Source organism: Meles meles, chromosome 16 (genome assembly GCF_922984935.1).
Source record: "Meles meles chromosome 16, mMelMel3.1 paternal haplotype, whole genome shotgun sequence".
Taxonomy (NCBI): Eukaryota; Metazoa; Chordata; class Mammalia; order Carnivora; family Mustelidae; genus Meles; species Meles meles.
In genome coordinates, this window is record NC_060081.1 from 79,744,943 (window position 1) to 79,766,560 (window position 21,618).

Sequence of the window (21,618 nt, forward strand, 5' to 3'; positions counted from 1 at the left end):
CAGACAATGAATTTAAGACAACAGAAATATACTACATAATTAATTCAGTACCAAGAAAAAATTATTCATTCTGATGAATTGCTACTAAATTTGCTTCACTCTCTCATTTTTAGTTTTTAAAAAAAATCTAACAAATGGTTTTACCTCCTGCTGAATACAAATATTCACTCTTGAATCAATAACCAGGACACAGATTCGAGGCACGAAACTTTCCGCTACTTGCCTTTTACCTGAAAATGTTAAATCATTAATAAATGTGTATTTTAAACTCTTTTAAGTGGCAATCTTTTCTTATATGAATTAATGAAAGAATGTACTAGTTCAGAAAAGGCCCACTGACGGTCTTGGGCAACAGGAAACATGAAATCCAGTCCTAGTTGTCCCACTAACTACCTCTGTGGCTTTGAAAAAAAACACCTCTCAACAGATTTGACTCATCGTGAGCTGGCAAAGGCATAACTTCAGATTCAGCTTCTCCTTTCAGTTTTAAGGTAGTAGGGCTTTTTTCAGATGAAATAAATATAGTTCAAAAGTGAAATTTCTATCATGAAGTTCTTATGAAAACTGGCCTCATTAATTTAATCATATATTGAAAGCTCCATAATGGCCATAATCACTCCTTGATATAAAGATCTAAGTATATTGAACTTTTTTCCTAAAGTTAACCCTAGTCTCAAAGACAAAGTTTTATCAATACTAAGTATATTCAGAGGAATTTGCCACATGCTATTTCATAATGCAAATTTAAAAAATAATTTTAAATAATGGCAATACTACAACAGAAAATACACAACTTTCCAGGTAACTACACTGAAGGTAAAAAAAGAATAAAAACACTTCATTAGGTAAAAAGATATAATTATTTACTTAAAAAAACACATGGATTACTTCCTATTCACTGATCCTTTAGGACTGTTTTCTTCCCTAAGAACTTTAAAGTTTAGGTTAGAGCTTTGCGCAGTGGCAGTATCGTAGCCAATGAGGTTTATCCGAGGCGCGATTATTGCTAATTAAAGTTTAGGTTAGATTATATGTCAGCTGTAAAGCAATCAATGAAAAAGTAGCATTAACTACATCGAAGTAAATAGCAATTGAGCTTTTAAAAATTTTTGGCTTTGAAGGCAAACTGTCCTTTTATTTATAACAATTCTCCAGCCTCAGTGACCAATCCTAGGTAATTCTTCTTCAACCAACAGAGATAAAATAATTTGCTGGACTGCTGCTCTGGCATAAAACAATGGTCGTCTGCAAGTGAGAATGAGTTGTTATGTGTTCTACATACTGAAAATTCTGTCCCATTAGTCAAGAGTTGGCAAATTAGGGCCCACAAACCAAGTCTACCCCACTGCCCATTTTGTATGGCTCTGTAGGTACAGTAGGTACTCGACGGAAATATCTGCATCACTGAACCAGCAGTATCACACTGAATTTCATTCTCCTCTCACGAATTTAGCCAGTATCTCAACGGCCTCAGTAATTAGCATGAGCTCTAGAGTTTATATTTCTTAATGAATTCAACCCAAAGTTATAAGACAAAAATCATTCTTATATGAGAAACTTACACTTCACTAAAGTCATTTCAATGAAAGGAAGGTTATCTGAATCACAAAAAGGCCAAACTGTTTTATCCATTTACCAGGTTGTCAAAAATTAAAACAAGGAGCGAGATCTCCATTCCCACACACATTTACAGGAGTACATTTTTTTCTAAGTTCCAATTACAGGTCCAGCATCATTTCTGGACACTGATGAAGTACAAAGTAAATTTCCATATTTCAAAATCCATTTAAACGTTCGGCTGAGGGGTTTCCACCAGCCTCCTGTTGAAAGTGATTCATCCGTGATGCAAGGACATTCTAAAAGGCAAATACTAAGAATCTAATATAATTCCATGAATGCTTTCCAAGTGATGAACATGCTCAATTAAAAATCATGCTCATGAACTGATATCAGTATTTGGCATTATCTACATGGAAAGACATTTTCTAATGCAATTTACATAAAATCTCATTACAGATAAGCATAAAAAATGAACATTTGCAATCAATTCTGATAAGAGCAAACGCTAACTCTGAGCCTTAATTAAGTGAAATGTCATCGCCTCAAAAGAGCGCTAGTCTTATTAGTCGACCTATATTACAAAAACACTGTACTCAATTATTGTAGTATCTTGAATTGTACCAAGATCTCTGTGGAAATCTGTTTTCTTTCTTGTTATACAAGTACCTATATAGTATCATTGATTTCTATTGCCTGGTCCTAATACAAAGCTTGAAATGTTTACTATCTGGCCCTTTACAGAAAAAGGTTGTTGATCCCTAAATTAAATAGTTAGACTCCTAATATTAGGACAATACTCTGAGGACTGCAAAATTATACTAAAACCCTAAAAGCAAATTATTGTTTTAAAAGAAAGAAAATGTTTACTATACCTTCATCATTGATGTCATGTATGACCTAAAAAAAAAGAATATTTGTAATTTATCATCTTGTATTAGAAACCATTATAGTGTATTGATACAGTAGTAAATATTAAAAACAGTATTAAGTAACAAATCCCATTTGAATTCACCATATAATTATTTAACTTATTAACTATTTATTGTGTTTATCAGGATAAGTGCTTTATATAATCTGAGCAGACTAATCCACTGAAGTCACTAACCAATCTGTAGGTGACTTTTGGGCTCTGGACATATAGAACACAAACTGTATTTTAAATAAACACATGCTTGTAAGATTGGTTAATCAGTGTGATTTTTTTACCATCAAAAGATCAAATAAGTCTTCTATCATATTTATAACTGCCTCATCTTTTGAATTTCCTCGGCTGAGAATAATCTCCTTTGATTTTTCAAACCAGGCAACCATGTAAAAAAAGAAATGTATACGTTAGTTACTTTGAATTCAATTTTAATAATTTTAAGAATGTACTTATCTGGCATAAACAGTAAACTTAGGAATAAAGATTAAAAATAAAGATTCCACTATTATATGAAAAGAAGTTTTATGTTTTAAACATCTTTGTTGTTTTCATTTTTTGGTAACTCACTGTATTTTACCATTGTTTAGGTGGGAATGGCTGAACTAATCCTAATTCTAGGCAGAAGACCTTGATTTCCCCTTTCAAATTCCTAGTTCAGGTACATTCATTAATAAATGAAAATAAATCATCATAAATTAAGTTGTTTTGGCATTATTACTATTTGAGAATTTCTGGTGTTATTTTACTTTAACTAATTCATATATTTGAGAATATACTACATGTTAGGTAGTAGTCTCAGTGCTAGGTATACAGAAATGAATAAAACAAATAAAATCAATATTCTACATTCTAGCATGGGAAATAGATAATAAGCAATATAAAAAGAAAAACAAAGACAGTAAATAGATAAGAGAAAATAAAGCAAGTAAAGACCTCAGGAAGTCTTGTGACCTTCAATTCACATGATCCTCAAGGAGCGTGGTGTAGAGGGTGTCTTTCTGATCTTTATCTTTGTAACATATAGCTCAGGTTACAAAAATATTTATTTTACCTAAAGTTTTAAGTAAACTCTCCAAATTTATTTTTCAACTGTTTGAACATTTCTTTAATTAGAAAACACATCTTGAACCTTATTTCCCTTCACATAAATATTTCACATTCTATACTTATCTTTTGGACCAGTCCTTGCTTTATCATAGTTGTAAGCCCGGCATGCCCCAATATAGTGATATTTTTGCCACATCTTCCAAAAGAAACCAAAATTGTTGAAACTGCTTCGATATCCTTTTTATTAAGCTCCTAAAATAAAAAGTATATATTTAAACATCTGTAAATACAAAATAATGTGGAACTGGCACTGTGTAATCCTCACATATCCTGAAAGTCAGCTACTACCATCATCTCCGTATTGCCAAATACAGAAGTGTGGTTAGAGAAGCAAGGCTTAAAGCCACCCAGCCTGTGAATGAGAAACCCAGCACAAAAATGCAGATTTGTATAAGTTCCAGAAACTTTAGACTATGGTACAATAAATCAGTTACCTTTCATTCCAAAAAGCTCTATGTATTTAACCAATCGAAATAAATTTTTATTCAATCTTTTAGATTCATAACAAATCTCAGATACTGGGGTACTGTCAATAATCACCTTTTCTCTGGTATAAAAAATGCCTTACATATAATAAATCAAGTCCAGGCTTTTGGATAATTTTTGTTTATTTGTTTTTATTTTTCAAAGCACCAAGCACTGTCCCCATTACATGAACAATATGCTGATAGATTTTTAAAGTTTTTCAAGCTTCAAATAGGTAAACTATTTTTCCTCAGTTTAGGTAACATTTAATAGTGGCAACACAATGTAAACATAACTTTTTGTATACTGTATTTAGAAAATAATAGTCTAATATGTTATTTGGGACTCCAGATTTTTTTAAAAATGAGCCCTTATTTTTATAACTGTAAACAAGTTTGCCAAAGCCTTTTTACTCGTTTCTTCCAATGGAGTGTTTCTTCCTAGAAAGAGTGCTATCCAATAAATTTAACAATCATTCAACAAAAAGGAGTATTTACCCTGCACACAAGGTCATCCAACTTGTGGAAAAACTGCTTGCTGCATTTAATCTTCACCTCTTCACAAATATCAATTTGTAAAAGTGTTTTCAAAGGTTTGAAATCATTTTTCCTTAAAGCATCATCAATGCATTTTTCCAACTGCTAGAGAAATACAGTTAACGGCACAGAGATTGAATCAAAACCAAAATTAGTCACCGTATGCAAACCAGTAATTTAAGAACTGTTGCCACATGAAAATTCTCAAAAGAGCTTATATCAATTCACTTATTTTTTTTAAAGCTGTCCATGATCAAACTTCTTCCATAATATCAAGATTCTACATAAAACATATATATGTATTCTACTAATTTTCCAATTCATATCCTTTATTATAAAGTCATCATTATGTTCAGCTCAAAAAAGAAACCTATTAATGAAAGAAACAAAATAAACTCTATAGTAATTAATACTTAACACCATGGATAAAACCTTAACACATCCAAATATCAGTTTCTTGATGAGGTTTGACTAGTTTTTTAAAAATGCCTAAAGACAGGTAAAAGCACTGTTTGGCAACTGTATCAATATAATTTAAGAAATAAATATATAATTTGTGTTATACATTAATAACCTTTACAAAATCTACCATCCTTACTACTAAGGTATAACATCACTAATAAGGAATATTTATACTATAATCTGATCACCACATTTGGTGGTAAATTGCATACATGTTAAATAGATACATTAAGTCTTTTTACCAAAATCCAAGTATCTTACAGTTTTAGACACTGACATAAAAATATCCAGACATAAATTGTACATGAATCACTGCATAATTCTTCTCAATATAAAAGGCATATGTAAATAAGCAGCATCTTTCATACCTCATAAATAAGATTTTGAAAACAAATCTACTAAAAAAATGAAAGAGTAACATTTTAAATTATTCCACTCTTGACCATTTCATAAAAACAAGTAAGCTTCATTTTTCCTAAAAATACAGCCTTTAACACCTATAAACAAACAAAAGTGATTTTAGGAATTAAAATACTTCCTTCTTTTTGGTCTAGGACTACCTACCTGGAGATCCGGTCTTATGGGCATTTTGACTTAATTTTAAAACAGCAAGACAAAACACCTGTAAAAACAAAACATATGCTTTTAGTATCTTATAATCTATTCTGTATGTTCATCGTTCAAAATCTTAATACACATAAATAAGCATGGGTGCTTATACTCAAGGCAATAAATAATTTCAAGTTCCTCACTGTTTATGAAATTACACAGGTTCATCTGGTCAAGGAAGTTTCTGGAGGAAAGTCTGAAGATCATTTATTCAAGCCTTCTCTTCTTATAGATTACTTAAATAAATGTCTCAAGTCTTGCCAAAAGGTCACAAAACTAGTTAGTGAAAAAATACAAACCCGGATCTCTCTCATTAGGGATTCCTGCTATACTTGTTCCAACTTTAGGAACAAGAAGAAAATAATCTTGAATTAATGTGTAAATGAAATTAGGTCTAGTAACATAATATTTAAGAAGGGGAGAATATTCTCATATACAATATGTGAGAACAAATATTCAGTGAAAGGAGGAAAAGAAAACCCAAGTACACAGTCTCTTCAAAGAGGAATGGAAATGGGAATCAACAGGGTTACACATAGCAACACCTACCATTTTCTTTTTTTAAGATTTTATTTCTTTATATGAGAAAGAAAGAGAGCAGGAGCAGGAGGAGAGGCAGGGAGCAGGGAGCCCAATGTGGGGCTTGATCCCAAGACCCTGAAATTAGGACTTGAGCCAAAGGCAGATGCTTAACTGACTGAGCCCCCAGGCACCCCTGCATCACCTACCATCTTGACAAAAGCATCTAACATTTTAAAATGTGATTTGGCCATTATATCTATAAAGGAAAAGAAATACCATCTTTTCAAGATATTATAACTGGAACAATTAAAAAATAATCTGTACTATGAAAAGCTTCATAACAGAAACACCAGGAAATCCAACATAGAGAGACAATTAATTAATTAGCCCAAGATGAATACAGGACTACATAGTTATAAGAACAAGTAGTGTTAGTCACAGTCAACTTTCTTGCAGATGTGCTAATAGAGAAATTAAGTGCCAGCGAGGGCATACATATCAGGCAGACAAAAGGCATGAATAAAAAAATCTCTTGTATTTTCAAATTAACTCCAGGGGGAGGGAATTGATCCCCAAAGAAAACATTTGTTCCATGTGCATAAGGAGCCAAGTCTAAAGATGCTTTTGTAGCACTGTTTGGAGTGGCAAAAATTCAAAAGTATCCAGAAAGGAGTTAGGAATGGGAGGGAAGGTGAAGAATGAATAAAATGTGGTATATAATAATCAATTTCATAAATATAACAGATGAACCAGAATTTGAGAAATTTGCAGACAATTTTAAATTAAAAACATGTTGCCGAACGATACTGTGTAATGGCATTTATGTGAAAAAAAAATTGTCTTACGATTATATCTCTAGGAGTAAGTGTACACATCCTTGCAGGTGTGTGTGTATTGTGGTGGTGAGGGGAGAGAGGGAGAGGAAGACTCCGTTGGGAGGGTTTGTCAGCTCCCTGGGGAGGAAGAATAGTGAGTTGCACAAGACTGTAACTTGCTATTTGTCAAAGGCAAGCTTTGTTTGTAACTTACGCTTATATGCCTTCTTTTTTTTTTTTTTTTTTTTTTTTTTTTTTTTTTCCCTTTTTATTAATTTTTTCAGCGTAACAGTATTCATTCTTTTTGCACAACACCCAGTGCTCCATGCAAAACGTGCCCTCCCCATCACCCACCACCTGTTCCCCCAACCTCCCACCCCTGTCCCTTCAAAACCCTCTGGTTGTTTTTCAGAGTCCATAGTCTCTTATGGTTCGCCTCCCCTCCCCAATGTCCATAGCCCGCTCCCCCTCTCCCAATCCCACCTCCCCCCAGCAACCCCCAGATTGTTTTGTGAGATTAAGAGTCATTTATGGTTTGTCTCCCTCCCAATCCCATCTTGTTTCATTTATTCTTCTCCTATCCCCCTACCCCCCCATGTTGCTTCTCCATGTCCTCATATCAGGGAGATCATATGATAGTTGTCTTTCTCCGATTGACTTATTTCACTAAGCATGATACGCTCTAGTTCCATCCACGTCGTCGCAAATGGCAAGATTTCATTTCTTTTGATGGCTGCATAGTATTCCATTGTGTATATATACCACATCTTCTTGATCCATTCATCTGTTGATGGACATCTAGGTTCTTTCCATAGTCTGGCTATTGTAGACATTGCTGCTATAAACATTCGGGTACACGTGCCCCTTCGGATCACTATGTTTGTATCTTTAGGGTAAATACCCAGTAGTGCAATTGCTGGGTCATAGGGTAGTTCTATTTTCAACATTTTGAGGAACCTCCATGCTGTTTTCCAGAGTGGTTGGACCAGCTTGCATTCCCACCAACAGTGGAGGAGGGTTCCCCTTTCTCCACATCCTCTCCAGCATCTGTCATTTCCTGACTTGTTAATTTTAGCCATTCTGACTGGTGTGAGGTGATATCTCATTGTGGTTTTGATTTGTATTTCCCTGATGCCGAGTGACGTGGAGCACTTTTTCATGTGTCTGTTGGCCATCTGGATGTCTTCTTTGCAGAAATGTCTGTTCATGTCCTCTGCCCATTTCTTGATTGGATTGTTTGTTCTTTGGGTGTTGAGTTTGCTAAGTTCCTTATAGATTTTGGATACTAGCCCTTTATCTGATATGTCGTTTGCAAATATCTTCTCCCATTCTGTCAGCTGTCTTTTGGTTTTGTTAACTGTTTCCTTTGCTGTGCAAAAGCTTTTGATCTTGATGAAATCCCAATAGTTCATTTTTGCCCTTGCTTCCCTTGCCTTTGCCGTTGTTCCTAGGAAGATGTTGCTGCGGCTGAGGTCGAAGAGGTTGCTGCCTGCGTTCTCCTCAAGGATTTTGATGGATTCCTTTCTCACATTGAGGTCCTTCATCCATTTGGAGTCTATTTTCGTGTGTGGTGTAAGGAAGTGGTCCAATTTCATTTTTCTGCATGTGGCTGTCCAATTTTCCCAGCACCATTTATTGAAGAGGCTGTCTTTTTTCCATTGGACATTCTTTCCTGCTTTGTCGAAGATTAGTTGACCATAGAGTTGAGGGTCGATTTCTGGGCTCTCTATTCTGTTCCACTGGTCTATGTGTCTGTTTTTGTGCCAGTACCATGCTGTCTTGATGATGACAGCTTTGTAATAGAGCTTGAAGTCTGGAATTGTGATGCCACCAACTTTGACTTTGTTCTTCAATATTCCTTTGGCTATTCGAGGTCTTTTCTGGTTCCATATAAATTTTAGGATTATTTGTTCCATTTCTTTGAAAAAAATGGATGGTATTTTGATAGGGATTGCATTAAATGTGTAGATTGCTTTAGGTAGCATAGACATTTTCACAATATTTATTCTTCCAATCCAGGAGCATGGAACATTTTTCCATTTTTTTGTGTCTTCCTCAATTTCTTTCATGAGTACTTTATAATTTTCTGTGTATAGATTCTTAGTCTCTTTGGTTAGGTTTATTCCTAGGTATCTTATAGTTTTGGGTACAATTGTGAATGGGATTGACTCCTTAATTTCTCTTTCTTCAGTCTTGTTGTTGGTGTACAGAAATGCAACTGATTTCTGTGCATTGATTTTATATCCTGACACTTTACTGAATTCCTGTACAAGTTCTAGCAGTTTTGGAGTGGAGTCTTTTGGGTTTTCCACATATAGTATCATATCATCTGCGAAGAGTGATAGTTTGACTTCTTCTTTACCAATTTGGATGCCTTTAATTTCTTTTTGTTGTCTGATTGCTGAGGCTAGGACTTCTAATACTATGTTGAATAGCAGTGGTGATAATGGACATCCCTGCCGTGTTCCTGACCTTAATGGAAAAGCTTTCAGTTTTTCTCCATTGAGAATGATATTTGCGGTGGGTTTTTCATAGATGGCTTTGATAATATTGAGGTATGTGCCCTCTATCCCTACACTTTGAAGAGTTTTGATCAGGAAGGGATGCTGTACTTTGTCAAATGCTTTTTCAGCATCTATTGAGAGTATCATATGGTTCTTGTTCTTTCTTTTAGTAATGTGTTCTATCACATTGATTGATTTGCGGATGTTGAACCAACCCTGCAGCCCTGGAATAAATCCCACTTGATCGTGGTGAATAATCCTTTTAATGTACTGTTGAATCCTATTGGCTAGTATTTTGGCGAGAATTTTTGCGTCTGTGTTCATCAAGGATATTGGTCTGTAGTTCTCTTTTTTGGTGGGATCCTTGTCTGGTTTTGGGATCAAGGTGATGCTGGCCTCATAGAATGAGTTTGGAAGTTTTCCTTCCATTTCTATTTTTTGGAACAGTTTCAGGAGAATAGGAATGAGTTCTTCTTTAAATGTTTGGTAGAATTCCCCTGGGAAGCCGTCTGGCCCTGGGCTTTTGTTTGTTTGGAGATTTTTGATGACTGTTTCAATCTCCTTACTGGTTATGGGCCTGTTCAGGTTTTCTATTTCTTCCTGGTTCAGTTGTGGTAGTTTATATGTCTCTAGGAATGCATCCATTTCTTCCAGATTGTCCAATTTGTTGGCGTAGAGTTGCTCATAGTATGTTCTTATAATTGTCTGTATTTCTTTGGTGTTAGTTATGATCTCTCCTCTTTCATTCATGATTTTATTGATTTGGGTCCTTTCTCTTTTCTTTTTGATGAGTCTGGCCAGGGGTTTATCAATCCTATTGATTCTTTCAAAGAACCAGCTCCTAGTTTCATTGATTTTTTCTATTGTTTTTTTGGTTTCTATTTCATTGATTTCTGCTCTGATCTTTATGATTTCTCTTCTCCTGCTGGGTTTAGGGTTTCTTTCTTGTTCTTTCTCCAGCTCCTTTACGCGTAGGGTTAGGTTGTGTACTTGAGACCTTTCTTGTTTCTTGAGAAAGGCTTGTACCGCTATATATTTTCCTCTCAGGACTGCCTTTGCTGTGTCCCACAGATTTTGAACTGTTGTGTTTTCATTATCATTTGTTTCCATGAATTTTTTCAATTCTTCTTTAATTTCCTGGTTGACCCATTCATTCTTTAGAAGGATGCTGTTTAGTCTCCATGTATTTGGGTTCTTTCCAGCTTTCGTCTTGTGATTGAGTTCTAGCTTCAGAGCATTGTGGTCTGAAAATATGCAGGGAATAATCCTAATCTTTTGATACCGGTTGAGACCTGATTTGTGACCCAGGATGTGATCTATTCTGGAGAAGGTTCCATGTGCACTAGAGAAGAATGTGTATTCTGTTGCTTTGGGATGAAATGTTCTGAATATATCTGTGATGTCCATCTGGTCCAGTGTGTCATTTAAGGCCTTTATTTCCTTGTTGATCTTTTGCTTGGATGATCTGTCCATTTCAGTGAGGGGAGTGTTAAAGTCCCCTACTATTATTGTATTATTATTGATGTGTTTCTTTGATTTTGTTATTAATTGGTTGATATAGTTGGCTGCTCCCACGTTAGGGGCATAGATATTTAAAATGGTTAGATCTTCTTGTTGGACAGACCCTTTGAGTAGGATATAGTGTCCTTCCTCATCTCTTATTATAGTCTTTGGCTTAAAATCTAATTGATCTGATATAAGGATTGCCACCCCAGCTTTCTTCTGATGCCCATTAGCATGGTAAATTGTTTTCCACCCCCTCACTTTAAATCTGGAGGTGTCTTCGCGTCTAAAATGAGTTTCTTGTAGGCAACATACTGATGGGTTTTGTTTTTTTATCCATTCTGATACCCTGTGTCTTTTGATTGGGGCATTTAGCCCATTAACATTCAGGGTAACTATTGAGAGATATGAATTTAGTGCCATTAGTAGCCTGTAAGGTGACTGTTACTGTATATTGTCTCTGTACCTTTCTGATCTACTACTTTTAGGCTCTCTCTTTGCTTAGAGGACCCCTTTCAATATTTCCTGGAGAGCTGGTTTGGTGTTTGCAAATTCTTTCAGTTTTTGTTTGTCCTGGAAGCTTTTGATCTCTCCTTCTATTTTCAATGATAGCCTAGCTGGATAGAGTATTCTTGGCTGCATGTTTTTCTCGTTGAGTGCTCTGAATATATCATGCCAGCTCTTTCTGGCCTGCCAGGTCTCTGTGGATAAGTCTGCCGCCAATCTAATATTTTTACCATTGTATGTTACTGATTTCTTTTCTCGGCCTGCTTTCAGGATTTTCTCTTTGTCACTAAGACTTGTAAATTTTACTATTAGGTGACGGGGTGTGGACCTATTCTTGTTGACTTTGAGGGGGGTTCTCTGCATCTCCGCTTATATGCCTTCTTAAAAGTACAATAAAGTCCTGCCAAACTATAGGTAAGTGGGATCCAAAACATGGGATCAGTACCATGGAGGCTGGTTCTTGCGAAGGCATGAAAATGACCAAGGCCAGTCTCCAGAGCTGAGCGGCTACAAAGTCCAGCTGCTGCATCCAAACCTAGCCAGGGCTTAGCTGTGATGATGCGCCATCTGGTTGTGCTTGTCTGCTCTGGCCGATACACAAATGGGCAGTTCTAGGTCCATGGCTAGCTGGGAATTCCAGTATACCAACAATGATTCCAAGATCTCTAAACAGCTAGGAGTCATTTTGTCATTTTGCCTGACTCAGAGAGCTCTGATCCCGAAAATATTGGAAACTCAGGGACCCACTCTTTGCTTCCCCAATTTCAAAGAAGGGGTTTGCCTATTTTTTACTTGCCTTCATTCTTTCCTTAATTCTCTCCAGGCCATCACAGAAAATAGAAATTTAGCCTGTTCTGTTTGAGAATGTCGTATCACACACTGTTAAAAGATTTTAACACACACACACACACACACACATACACACACACACACACACACAGGCTTGCTTCATAGATAGAAAATGGGGTGGGGAGAGGATACGAAAAGTATTTTCTCAAATTCAGCAGTAAGAAATACGTACTGGAGGTCAACAACCACAAGGGTGATTATTGAGAAACGGCCTAGCCTAGAACTTGAAGCGTCAACCACAGGCACTATTGTCATAAGCCTGAAGCTTAAGGGGGTAGCTGTCTGCAGGAGCAACTATTCGTTGGGAGATTCAATACAGAATATCACAAAGGAATGAAATGACAAAATGCATACAAGAAAAAGCTGAGATATGAAGGAGAGATGCAGACATTCCAATATCTCCTCAATAAGAATTCCAAAAATTAAAAAAAAAAGTGAGGTAGCAACAGTCAAATAAGAGCCAAGAATTTTCCCAAAATAAAAACAGACATCCACAAATTTAGAGTCCACTGAATACCAAAGAAGACAAATTTACAAACACTGTGAGGTTATTTCTGAATAATAAAAGAGAAAATCTTAACCCACAAAAGCAAAAACAAAGCATTCAAAAGAATAACATAATAGATACCCTGTTCTCACAATAAATTTAGAAATCAGCTACAAAGATAGCTTCAAACTTTCCTATACTTGCAAACTAAAATATGTCCCTTTGCAGGATATAAAAAGGTGGAAATGACTAAATATTTAAGTGAATATGTATACATACAAAACTCTGTAAATGAAACCAAAGCAATACTTAAAGTATAATTCATAGACTTGGACGAATCTATGAACACATGAGGAATAGCAGAGGTAGCCTAGAGTAACAGGGTTATGGGACCTCCAGATGGCAAAATTATCAGAAACTTTTAAGTAACTATAAATACTGTGTACATAAAGATTGTTCAGAAAGACTGAGAACTTTGACAGAAAACTAGAAGCTAGGGTGGGGAATAAGGAAGGATACAGAGAATCTGAAAAAGAATCGCATAATTCTAGAAACAAAAATAGTCAATAACAATTTATTAAGAATAAAATGGACACACAGGTGGAAATTATAGAAATAGAAGCTACATCAGAAAAAAAATATCCGGAAAGAAACAAAGGTAAACAAAAATATGAGGAGAGAAACTAGAGGACAGAACAACACAGGGGATAAGTTATGAAGTCCTATGTATCTGTCACTGAAATCCTTGGAGACAGTGAACGGGGCAGAAATAATCCTAAAGAAATGATGAGAAAGAATTTCCCAAAACCAATAAAAGATATCAAACTATAGATTCAAAAAGTCATAAGAACCCCTGACCGAAAACAAAACTAATATCCAGGTGCACCACAGAAACTGCTGACAATCAAACAAAAATGTTAAAAGCTGCCAGAGAGTTTAAAAAAAATTACTTTTAAGTAGCATCAAGAAAACTGATAGCTGACCAACAAAAGCTATGAGAACAGAAGACTTAGAACAGTGTCTTTTTCTAAGTGCCTTAAGATTGGACTTACCCTACATGTTAGCCCAGACAGACCTGACAGACACCTACAGAACATTCCATCTAAGCAGCAGGGTACACATTCTTCTCAAGCACACAGGGAAGATTCTTCAACAAAAACCACATGTCAGGCCACAAAACAAGTCTTAATAAAAAACTGAAATCATATCTGCATCTTTTCTGACCACAGGATATGAAACTAAAAATTACAAGAAGAAAACAAAAATTCTACAATTATATGAAGATAAAACAACATCCTTCTGAACAACCAACAGATCAAAGTTGAAATTTAAAAAAAAATACCTTGAGACAAATGATATGGAAAAGCAACATAGCAAAAAAACTATAGCAAAAGCAGTTTTAAAAGATAAGGTTATGGTGAAAAATGCTTACAGTAAAAGAAAAAAGAAAGATCTCAAACAACCTACCTTTGCACCTCAAGGAACTAGAAAAAGAAGAAAAAAGTAAGGCCAAAATTAGTGGAAGGAAGGAAATAAAAAAGATATGAGTGGAAACAAACGACAGACTGAAAAGACAACACATCAGTTAAAATAAGTGTTGGATTTTTTAAAAGAAAAGTAAAATAGACAAAACTTTGGCTGAGTTAACAAAAAAAGAGGATTCAAATAAAATCATAAAGAAACATTACAATTCAAATTACAAAGATATAAAGGATCGTAAGAGACAATGAACAATTACATGTCAATAAAATGGACAACCTACAAGAAATGAAACCCAGAAGAAATATATAAGCTAGAGAAATATAAGACTGAATCGTGAAGAAATAGAAAATTTGAACAGATCAGTCACGAGTATAGAGACTGAGTGAGCATTATCCTGATACCAAAGCCAGACAAGGACACTATAAGAAACCACAAAGTGCTGGGGCGCCTGGGTGGCTCAGTGGGTTAAAGCCTCTGCCTTTGGCTCAGGTCATGATCCCGGAGTCCTGGGATCGAGCCCCACACCGGGCTCTCTGCTCCGCAGGGAACCTGCTTCCTCCTCTCTCTCTGCCTAGTTGTGATTTCTCTCTGTCAAATAAATAAAATGTTAAAAAAAAAAAAAAAGAAATCACAAAGTGCTAAGAAGAAAGTCAATTATCATATAGTTTCACTTATTTGTGGAACATAAGGAATAACATGGAGGACATTAGGAGAAGGAAAGGAAAAGTGAAGGGGGGATGGATTAGAGGACAGATGAACCATGAGAGACTATGGACTCTGAGAAAAAAAAAAAAAAAAACCTGAGGGTTTTAGAGGGGAGGGGGTTGGGGGGGATGGGTCAGCCTGGTGGTGGGTATTAAGGAGGGCATGGATTGCATGGAGCACTGGGTGTGGTGCATAAACAACGAATCTTGTAACACTACACCCAAAACTAATGATGCACTGTATGGTCACTAACATAACACAATAAAAAAAAAAAAAGCAAATTAAAAAAACAAAACAAAACAAAACAAACAAACAAAAAACCAGAAAGGAAAGGAAGGGTGGGAAGGGAAGGAAAGAAGGAAGGAGAAAGAGAAAAAAGAGAGGAAGGAAGAAATTACAAAGTGCTGATAGAAAAAACTACAAATTAAATTCTACGGCCAGCAAAAATACCATTCATAAATAAAGTAAGAGTTTTAGAGGAAACCTATCTCCACATAATAAAGGCCATATATGAAAAATTCACAGCTAACATCATATTCAATGGTGAAAAACTGAGAGCTTTCCCCCTAAGATCAGGAACAAGACTAGGATGTCCACTCTCACCAATTTTATTCAACACAGTACTAGAAGTCCTAGTCACAGCAATCAGTAAAGAAAAAAAAATTAAAGGAATTCAACTTGGTAAGAAAGAAATAAAACTCTCATTATTTACAGATGATAAGCTACCATTCATAGAAATCCCTAAAGGCTCCACTAAAATACTACCAGAACTGATAAATGTATTCAGTAAGGTCACAGGATACAAAATCCACATACAGATATCTGATGTATTTCTATACACTAATAATGAAGTGGCAGAAAGAGAAATTAAGAAAACAATTCCATTTAAAGTTGCACAAAAAATAATAAAATCCCTAGGAATAAACTTAACCAGGAAGTAAAAGACCTGCACGCTGAAAACTATAATAAACACTGAAAACTATAATATAAAACACTGATGAAAGAAACGGAAGATGACACAAATAAATGGAATGCTATTAGGCTAGGAGAAAAAACATTGTTCAAATGTCCATACTACCCAAGCCATCTATAGATTTAATACAATACTTGTCAAAATACCAAAAGCACTCTTCACAGAACTAGAACAAATAATCCTAAAACTTGATTGAAACACGAAGACCCCAAATAGCCAAATCAATCTTGAAAAAGAACAAAACTGGAGGTATCACAGTCCCAGATTTCAAGATATATTACAAAGCTGTAGTAATCAAAACTGTATGGTACTTGCACAAAAACAGACACATAGATCAACAGAACAGAAAGTGCAGAAATAAATCCATGATTAATTATATGGTCAATTAATCTACGACAAAAGAGACAAGAATACAAAATGGGAAAATGCCAGTGTCTTCAACAAATGGTGCTGGGAAAATGGGACGGCCACGATGCAAAACAATGAAACTAGACCATTTTCTTACACCATAAACAAAAATAAATTCAAAATGGATTAAAGAACTGAATGTGAAACCAGAAACCATAAAAATTCTAAAAGACAGCACAGGCAGTAATTTCTCTGACATCAGCCATAACAACCTTTTTCTGGATAGGTCTCCTAAGGCATGGAAAACAAAATAAAAAATAAACTGTTGGGACGACATTAAAATAAAAAGTCTGATATGAGGATGTAGAGATGCAACATGGGGGGTCAGGGGGATAGGAGAAGAATAAATGAAACAAGATGGGATTGGGAGGGAGACAAACCATAAATGACTCTTAATCTCACAAAACAAACTGGGGGTTGCTGGGGGGAGGTGGGGTTTGGAGAGGGGGAGGGGGTTATGGACATTGGGGAGGGTATGTGCTATCGTGAGTGCTGTGAAGTGTGTAAACCTGGTGATTCACAGAACTGTACCTCGGGGATAAAAATACATTATATGTTTATTAAAAAAGAAAAAAAAAAAGAAAGGATGAATACCCAACTTTTGTAGCAACATGGATGGGACTGGAAGAGTCAAGTATCATATGGTTTCACTTATTTGTGGAGCATAACAAATGACATGGAAGACATGGGGAGATGGAGAGGAGAAGGAAGTTGAGGGAAATTGGAGGGGGAGGCGAACCATAAGAGACTATGGACTCTGAAAGACAACCTGAGGGTTTTGAAGGGGCGGGGGTGGGAGGTTGGGGGAACCAGGTGGTGGGTAATAGGGACGGCACGTATTGCATGGAGCACTGGGTGTGGTGCAAAAACAATGAATACTGTTACGCTGAAAAAAAAAATAAATTTAATAAAACACAGAATATCATAAAAAAATAAAAATAAAAAGTCTGCACAGCAAAGAAAACCATCAACAAAACAAAAAGACAACCTACCAAATGGTGGGAAATATTTGCAAATGACCTATCTTATAAGGGTTGTGTTCAAAATACATAAAGAACTTATACAACTCAACAACAACAACGAAATCCAATTTAAGAAAATGAACAAAAGACAAAACAGCCATTTCTCCAAAGAAGACATACAGATGGCCAACAGACACATGAAATGATGCTCGCAATCATGTATCAGGGAAATACAAATCGAAATAACAATGAGATATCACTTCACAATTATCTGAATGGTGAAAATCAACAACACAAGAAACAAGTGTTGGTGAGGATGTGGAGAAAAAAGAACCTTTGTGCACTGCTGGTGGGAATGCAAAGTGGTGCAGCCACTCTGGGAAACAGTATAGATGTTCCTCAAAAAAGTAAAACTAGAACTACCATATGATCCAGTAATTCCACTGCTGATTATCTACCCAAATACAAAACACAAATTTCAAAAGATATATGCATCCCTATAGTTTACTACAGCATTATTTACAGTAGCTAATTTATGGAAACAGCCCAAGCATCCATCAATAAATGAATGACACAGAAGATGTGGTATATATACATAATGGAATATTTTACTCAGCCATAAAAAGAATGGAATCTTGGCATTTGCAACAATATGGATAGACCTATAGAGGATAATGCTAACTGAAATAAGTCAGAGAATGACAAATACCACATGATTTCAATCATATGTGGAATTAAAGAAATATAGAAAAGAAGAAACAAACAAAAACAGACTCTTAAATATAGAGAGCAGTTGTTTACCAGAGGGAAGGAGAGTAGGGGGATGGGTGAAATAGGTGAAAGGAATTAAGATACTCTTATTGTGATGAGCACTGTGTAATGTACAGAACTGCTGAATCCCCATATTGTATACCCAAAACTAATAAAACACGGTACAGTAATTATACTGGGATTTAATTTTTTAAATAAAATAAAGTAAAAAATGGAAGAATAATCCTATTTGATATTTAAAAATATTACAAAGACACAATTACTAAAAAAAAAAGTGTTAGTAGGAAATAAATGGATCAGTAAAACAGAAGAGAGTCCGAATGCATACCCAAACACGTAAGTTCATGCATATATAAGGCTTTATAAATCAGAGGGGGAAAGGTAAATAGTTGATAAATGGTATTAGGAAAACTGACTCACCATATGAAAAAAAAATTCAGACCTCTACTTCCCACATTCACAAAAATAAACTACAGATTCATTAATTACCCAGTGTAATAAGTAAATGTTTAAAAATTACTAGAAGGGAAAACAGGAGGATATCTCCATGACTTTGTAATACAGCAGGATTTAAGACATGGAAAGCACAAAGCACAAAAATAGTAACGTTTTGTACATCATTGTCTCTGTCCTACATGCGCGCGCGCGCACACACACACACACACACACACACAATTTTATTAAGGAGCACACAAGAATCATCTGTTCACTTAGAATCCACCCCTGGCCAGCAACTCCTATAACCATGAACACAGACACTCATTCCTGTAACTCAAACCTTCAGGCCCCAGAGAAATCTCTTTCTTGCTTCTGCCTTGGAAAGAAGGGGACTTCAGTTAATTATACTACTCTGTTTTTGTATATGTTAGAAAACTTCTGTTTAAAAAATAGTTGTGGTGCCCATGTGGTGCAGCCGGTTGGGCATCTGGCTCCTGGTTTCAGCTTAGGTTGTGATCTTATGGGTCAAGTTACTGAACCCCTCCTGGGGTTCTCCACGCTTAGCAGGGAGGCGGCTTTGAGAGTCCCTCCCTCTGTCAGTGCCCCTCCCTCTTAGAGCTCTCTCTCTCTCTCTGGAATAAATAAATTCTTTTAAAAAAATTTTAAGTGGGGTGAGGAGGCCAAAACAAGGCCATTACCACCCGAGAAGGCTGTAGATTGTGCCAATACGGACATTTTTCTCTATGCTTTAGAATGGAGGTAGAATTTCAGAAACCAAAGTGGTCAGGTATGAGAAAGGACATTAATTCACTGCCAAATCCTTCCCCCAGTAGAGCAAAAATACAGTCTCTCCTTGCATAATGAAGCCCTGATTTCTCATAGTGTCAAATGTCCACTTTCTGGTTCTGGAAATACTAGCAACTTAGTACACAGTACTTGCAACAGTTGCACATGGCGACTGAGGAACATTCTGCAGTTCTGAGCGATTCGCACTGTTCTTAAACGCGCGCACATGTAAGTCTGGACATAAACTGCAGGAACACAACATGGATTCTACAGTGGCGGGGACTGTAAACATTAGGATGGTGACTAAATACTTTCATAAAAACATTTAATAAGTTTAATTATTAAAAACAGTTTCAGTGCTATTTAAATAATTTTATTTAAGACTAATGTTCATTACTAATTCATATTCTATCCCAATCTTAAGAGAATTTTAGTATTTCAAACATTTTTAAAGGAAAGAAAAATTTTAAAGTAGGCTCCGCATCCACCGTGGAGCCCAAGCTCACGACCCTGAGATTAAGACTGCGCTGAGATCAAGGACACTTAACTGAAGCCACCCAGACACCCCCAAAGGAAACAGTTTACACGGCGTCATGTTTCTGGTGAGTGCATTCCGAATGCAGTCCCGGCCTGTTGGGGTGAGGGCACCGATGCTACACACGCGGGCAGATACAGGCCCAGGCCTTTGGGAACCACCCGGCAACCCGACAGGAGGCGCACACTTGCCCCAAAGCCCCGCGGGTCAGTACAAGGCGCGCGCTCCAGCCCGCACCGACCGCTCGCGTTCGCGAACGGACCGGAGGCCGACCAGGACCGGTTACAGGGACCGGGGAGGAGCAGCGCCCTCGCCCCTCCCCAGAAGGGACCCGCCGGCGGGCTCAGCGAACACCCGCGACCTCGCGGCGGAGCCCCGCGCACGGACCCGTCTCATCAGCCCGGGAGCGCCGCGCGCGCAGACGTCCCGGCCGCGGCAGGTGGGAGCCTGCGCCCGCAAGCCCCGCCCCACCCCGCGGGCCCCGCCCCGCCCCGCAGCCCCAGCCAACTGCGGACGCAGGGGGCGGGGCCTAGACTCGCCTCACCTGAGGCGGCCGCCCGGGTCCTCCCCGCGCGTCCGCCCCGAGCTGCCCAAAGCCCGCCGCCCGGCGCGCAGTGCGGACCCTGGCCCTGCCTGCCCCGCGATCGGCGCGAGGCCCGCCCTGCCCGCCCGGCCGGAGTCGTCCTGTCAGTCGCGCCGCCGCGCCGCCCGGCCGTTTCCACAACGGCTCCGCCTCAACCGTCGGGAGGCCGGCCGTCCCCCGGCTCGCCCACCCGCCACTACGGGAGACCGGCCCGGCTCCGCGGCCTCCCGCCGCGCAGCCCCACCGTCAGGGAGGCCGGCCTGGCGCCTGGCTCTACCTGCAGCTGGAAGAGGCTCGTCCGTCCGGCCCCGGGAGCCGCAGCCACGGCCGCCGCCTCGCGTCGCGTCTCCGGCCTCGGCTCCTCACGCGGCCGACAGAGGGCGGGAAGCATCCGACCAATCAGCGCCGGGTGCGTTCGGAAGCGCGTCCAATCAGCGCAGCGCGCAGTCCAGGCTCCGCCCCCAGCACCTGACGGCGACGCAGGGGTCGCCGAGGCCGGAACCAGGGGCGCCGCGGTGGGCGGGGCAGGGTAAGTGGACTGCGCGCTGCGGCCACTGCCCGGGCCCCGGCCCCAGAGGTCGCGCCGGCGGCCCTGCCCAGCCTGCACTGCCCTCCCCCGGTGCGGACGCCGGGTGCCCCCACTCGCCGCCGTGCAGGACGTCGGCCAGCAGGGCGTGGGCGGCCCCGGGAGACCTCTGGGCTGCCCACAAGCACCCTGGACGGTGACGGCGGGATGGGGTCGCGGGCCCCCGGACACACCTGTGAACCCTGCGAGCGGGCGAGGTTCCGACTCCCCTGAGGGAGCCCACGTGCCACCGGGGCCACGCCCACCCGGACCACGCCCCCCTCGGGTTTCCTAGAAGCAGGTGGCGCCGGGGTTTGCTGCCCTCACTGGCCAAACCCCAGACTCCTGGGGGACGTTAGTTTGAGGCCCCGAAGGGGTGGTACTGAGCACAGTCATCAACTGTATCCCCAGGCTTTTTGGAGCATTTCCACTTAAGTTATCAGTCTAAATGATAAGATCAATGGGTGCGTGTTGTGCGAGCTAGGAAGCAATTCCGAAACGGACCCAGCAGACACGCACTTCGGAAGTTAAAGTCCTGATCTCTGGTCTTACCACTTTT

At 38.6% G+C, this 21,618-nt stretch overlaps 1 protein-coding gene and 1 pseudogene across 1 annotated transcript in view; one reads left to right on the forward strand and one right to left on the reverse strand.

Annotated features, from left to right (window-relative positions):
• Positions 1–13,929, reverse strand: part of SYCP2 (synaptonemal complex protein 2) — a 70,014-nt gene extending 56,085 nt beyond the window's left edge. Inside the window, exons 1-7 of the mRNA XM_045980152.1 lie at positions 13,904–13,929; positions 5,620–5,677; positions 4,555–4,698; positions 3,656–3,784; positions 2,767–2,871; positions 2,433–2,457; positions 145–230 (exon numbers count right to left, since the gene is read on the reverse strand). Of these exons, the coding sequence (XP_045836108.1) occupies positions 145–230; positions 2,433–2,457; positions 2,767–2,871; positions 3,656–3,784; positions 4,555–4,698; positions 5,620–5,643 (513 nt within the window). The 5' untranslated portion in view covers positions 5,644–5,677; positions 13,904–13,929. The remainder of the gene's footprint in view (positions 1–144; positions 231–2,432; positions 2,458–2,766; positions 2,872–3,655; positions 3,785–4,554; positions 4,699–5,619; positions 5,678–13,903) is intronic.
• Positions 950–1,126, forward strand: LOC123927380 (annotated as a pseudogene).
• Positions 13,930–21,618: the final 7,689 nt, after the last annotated feature.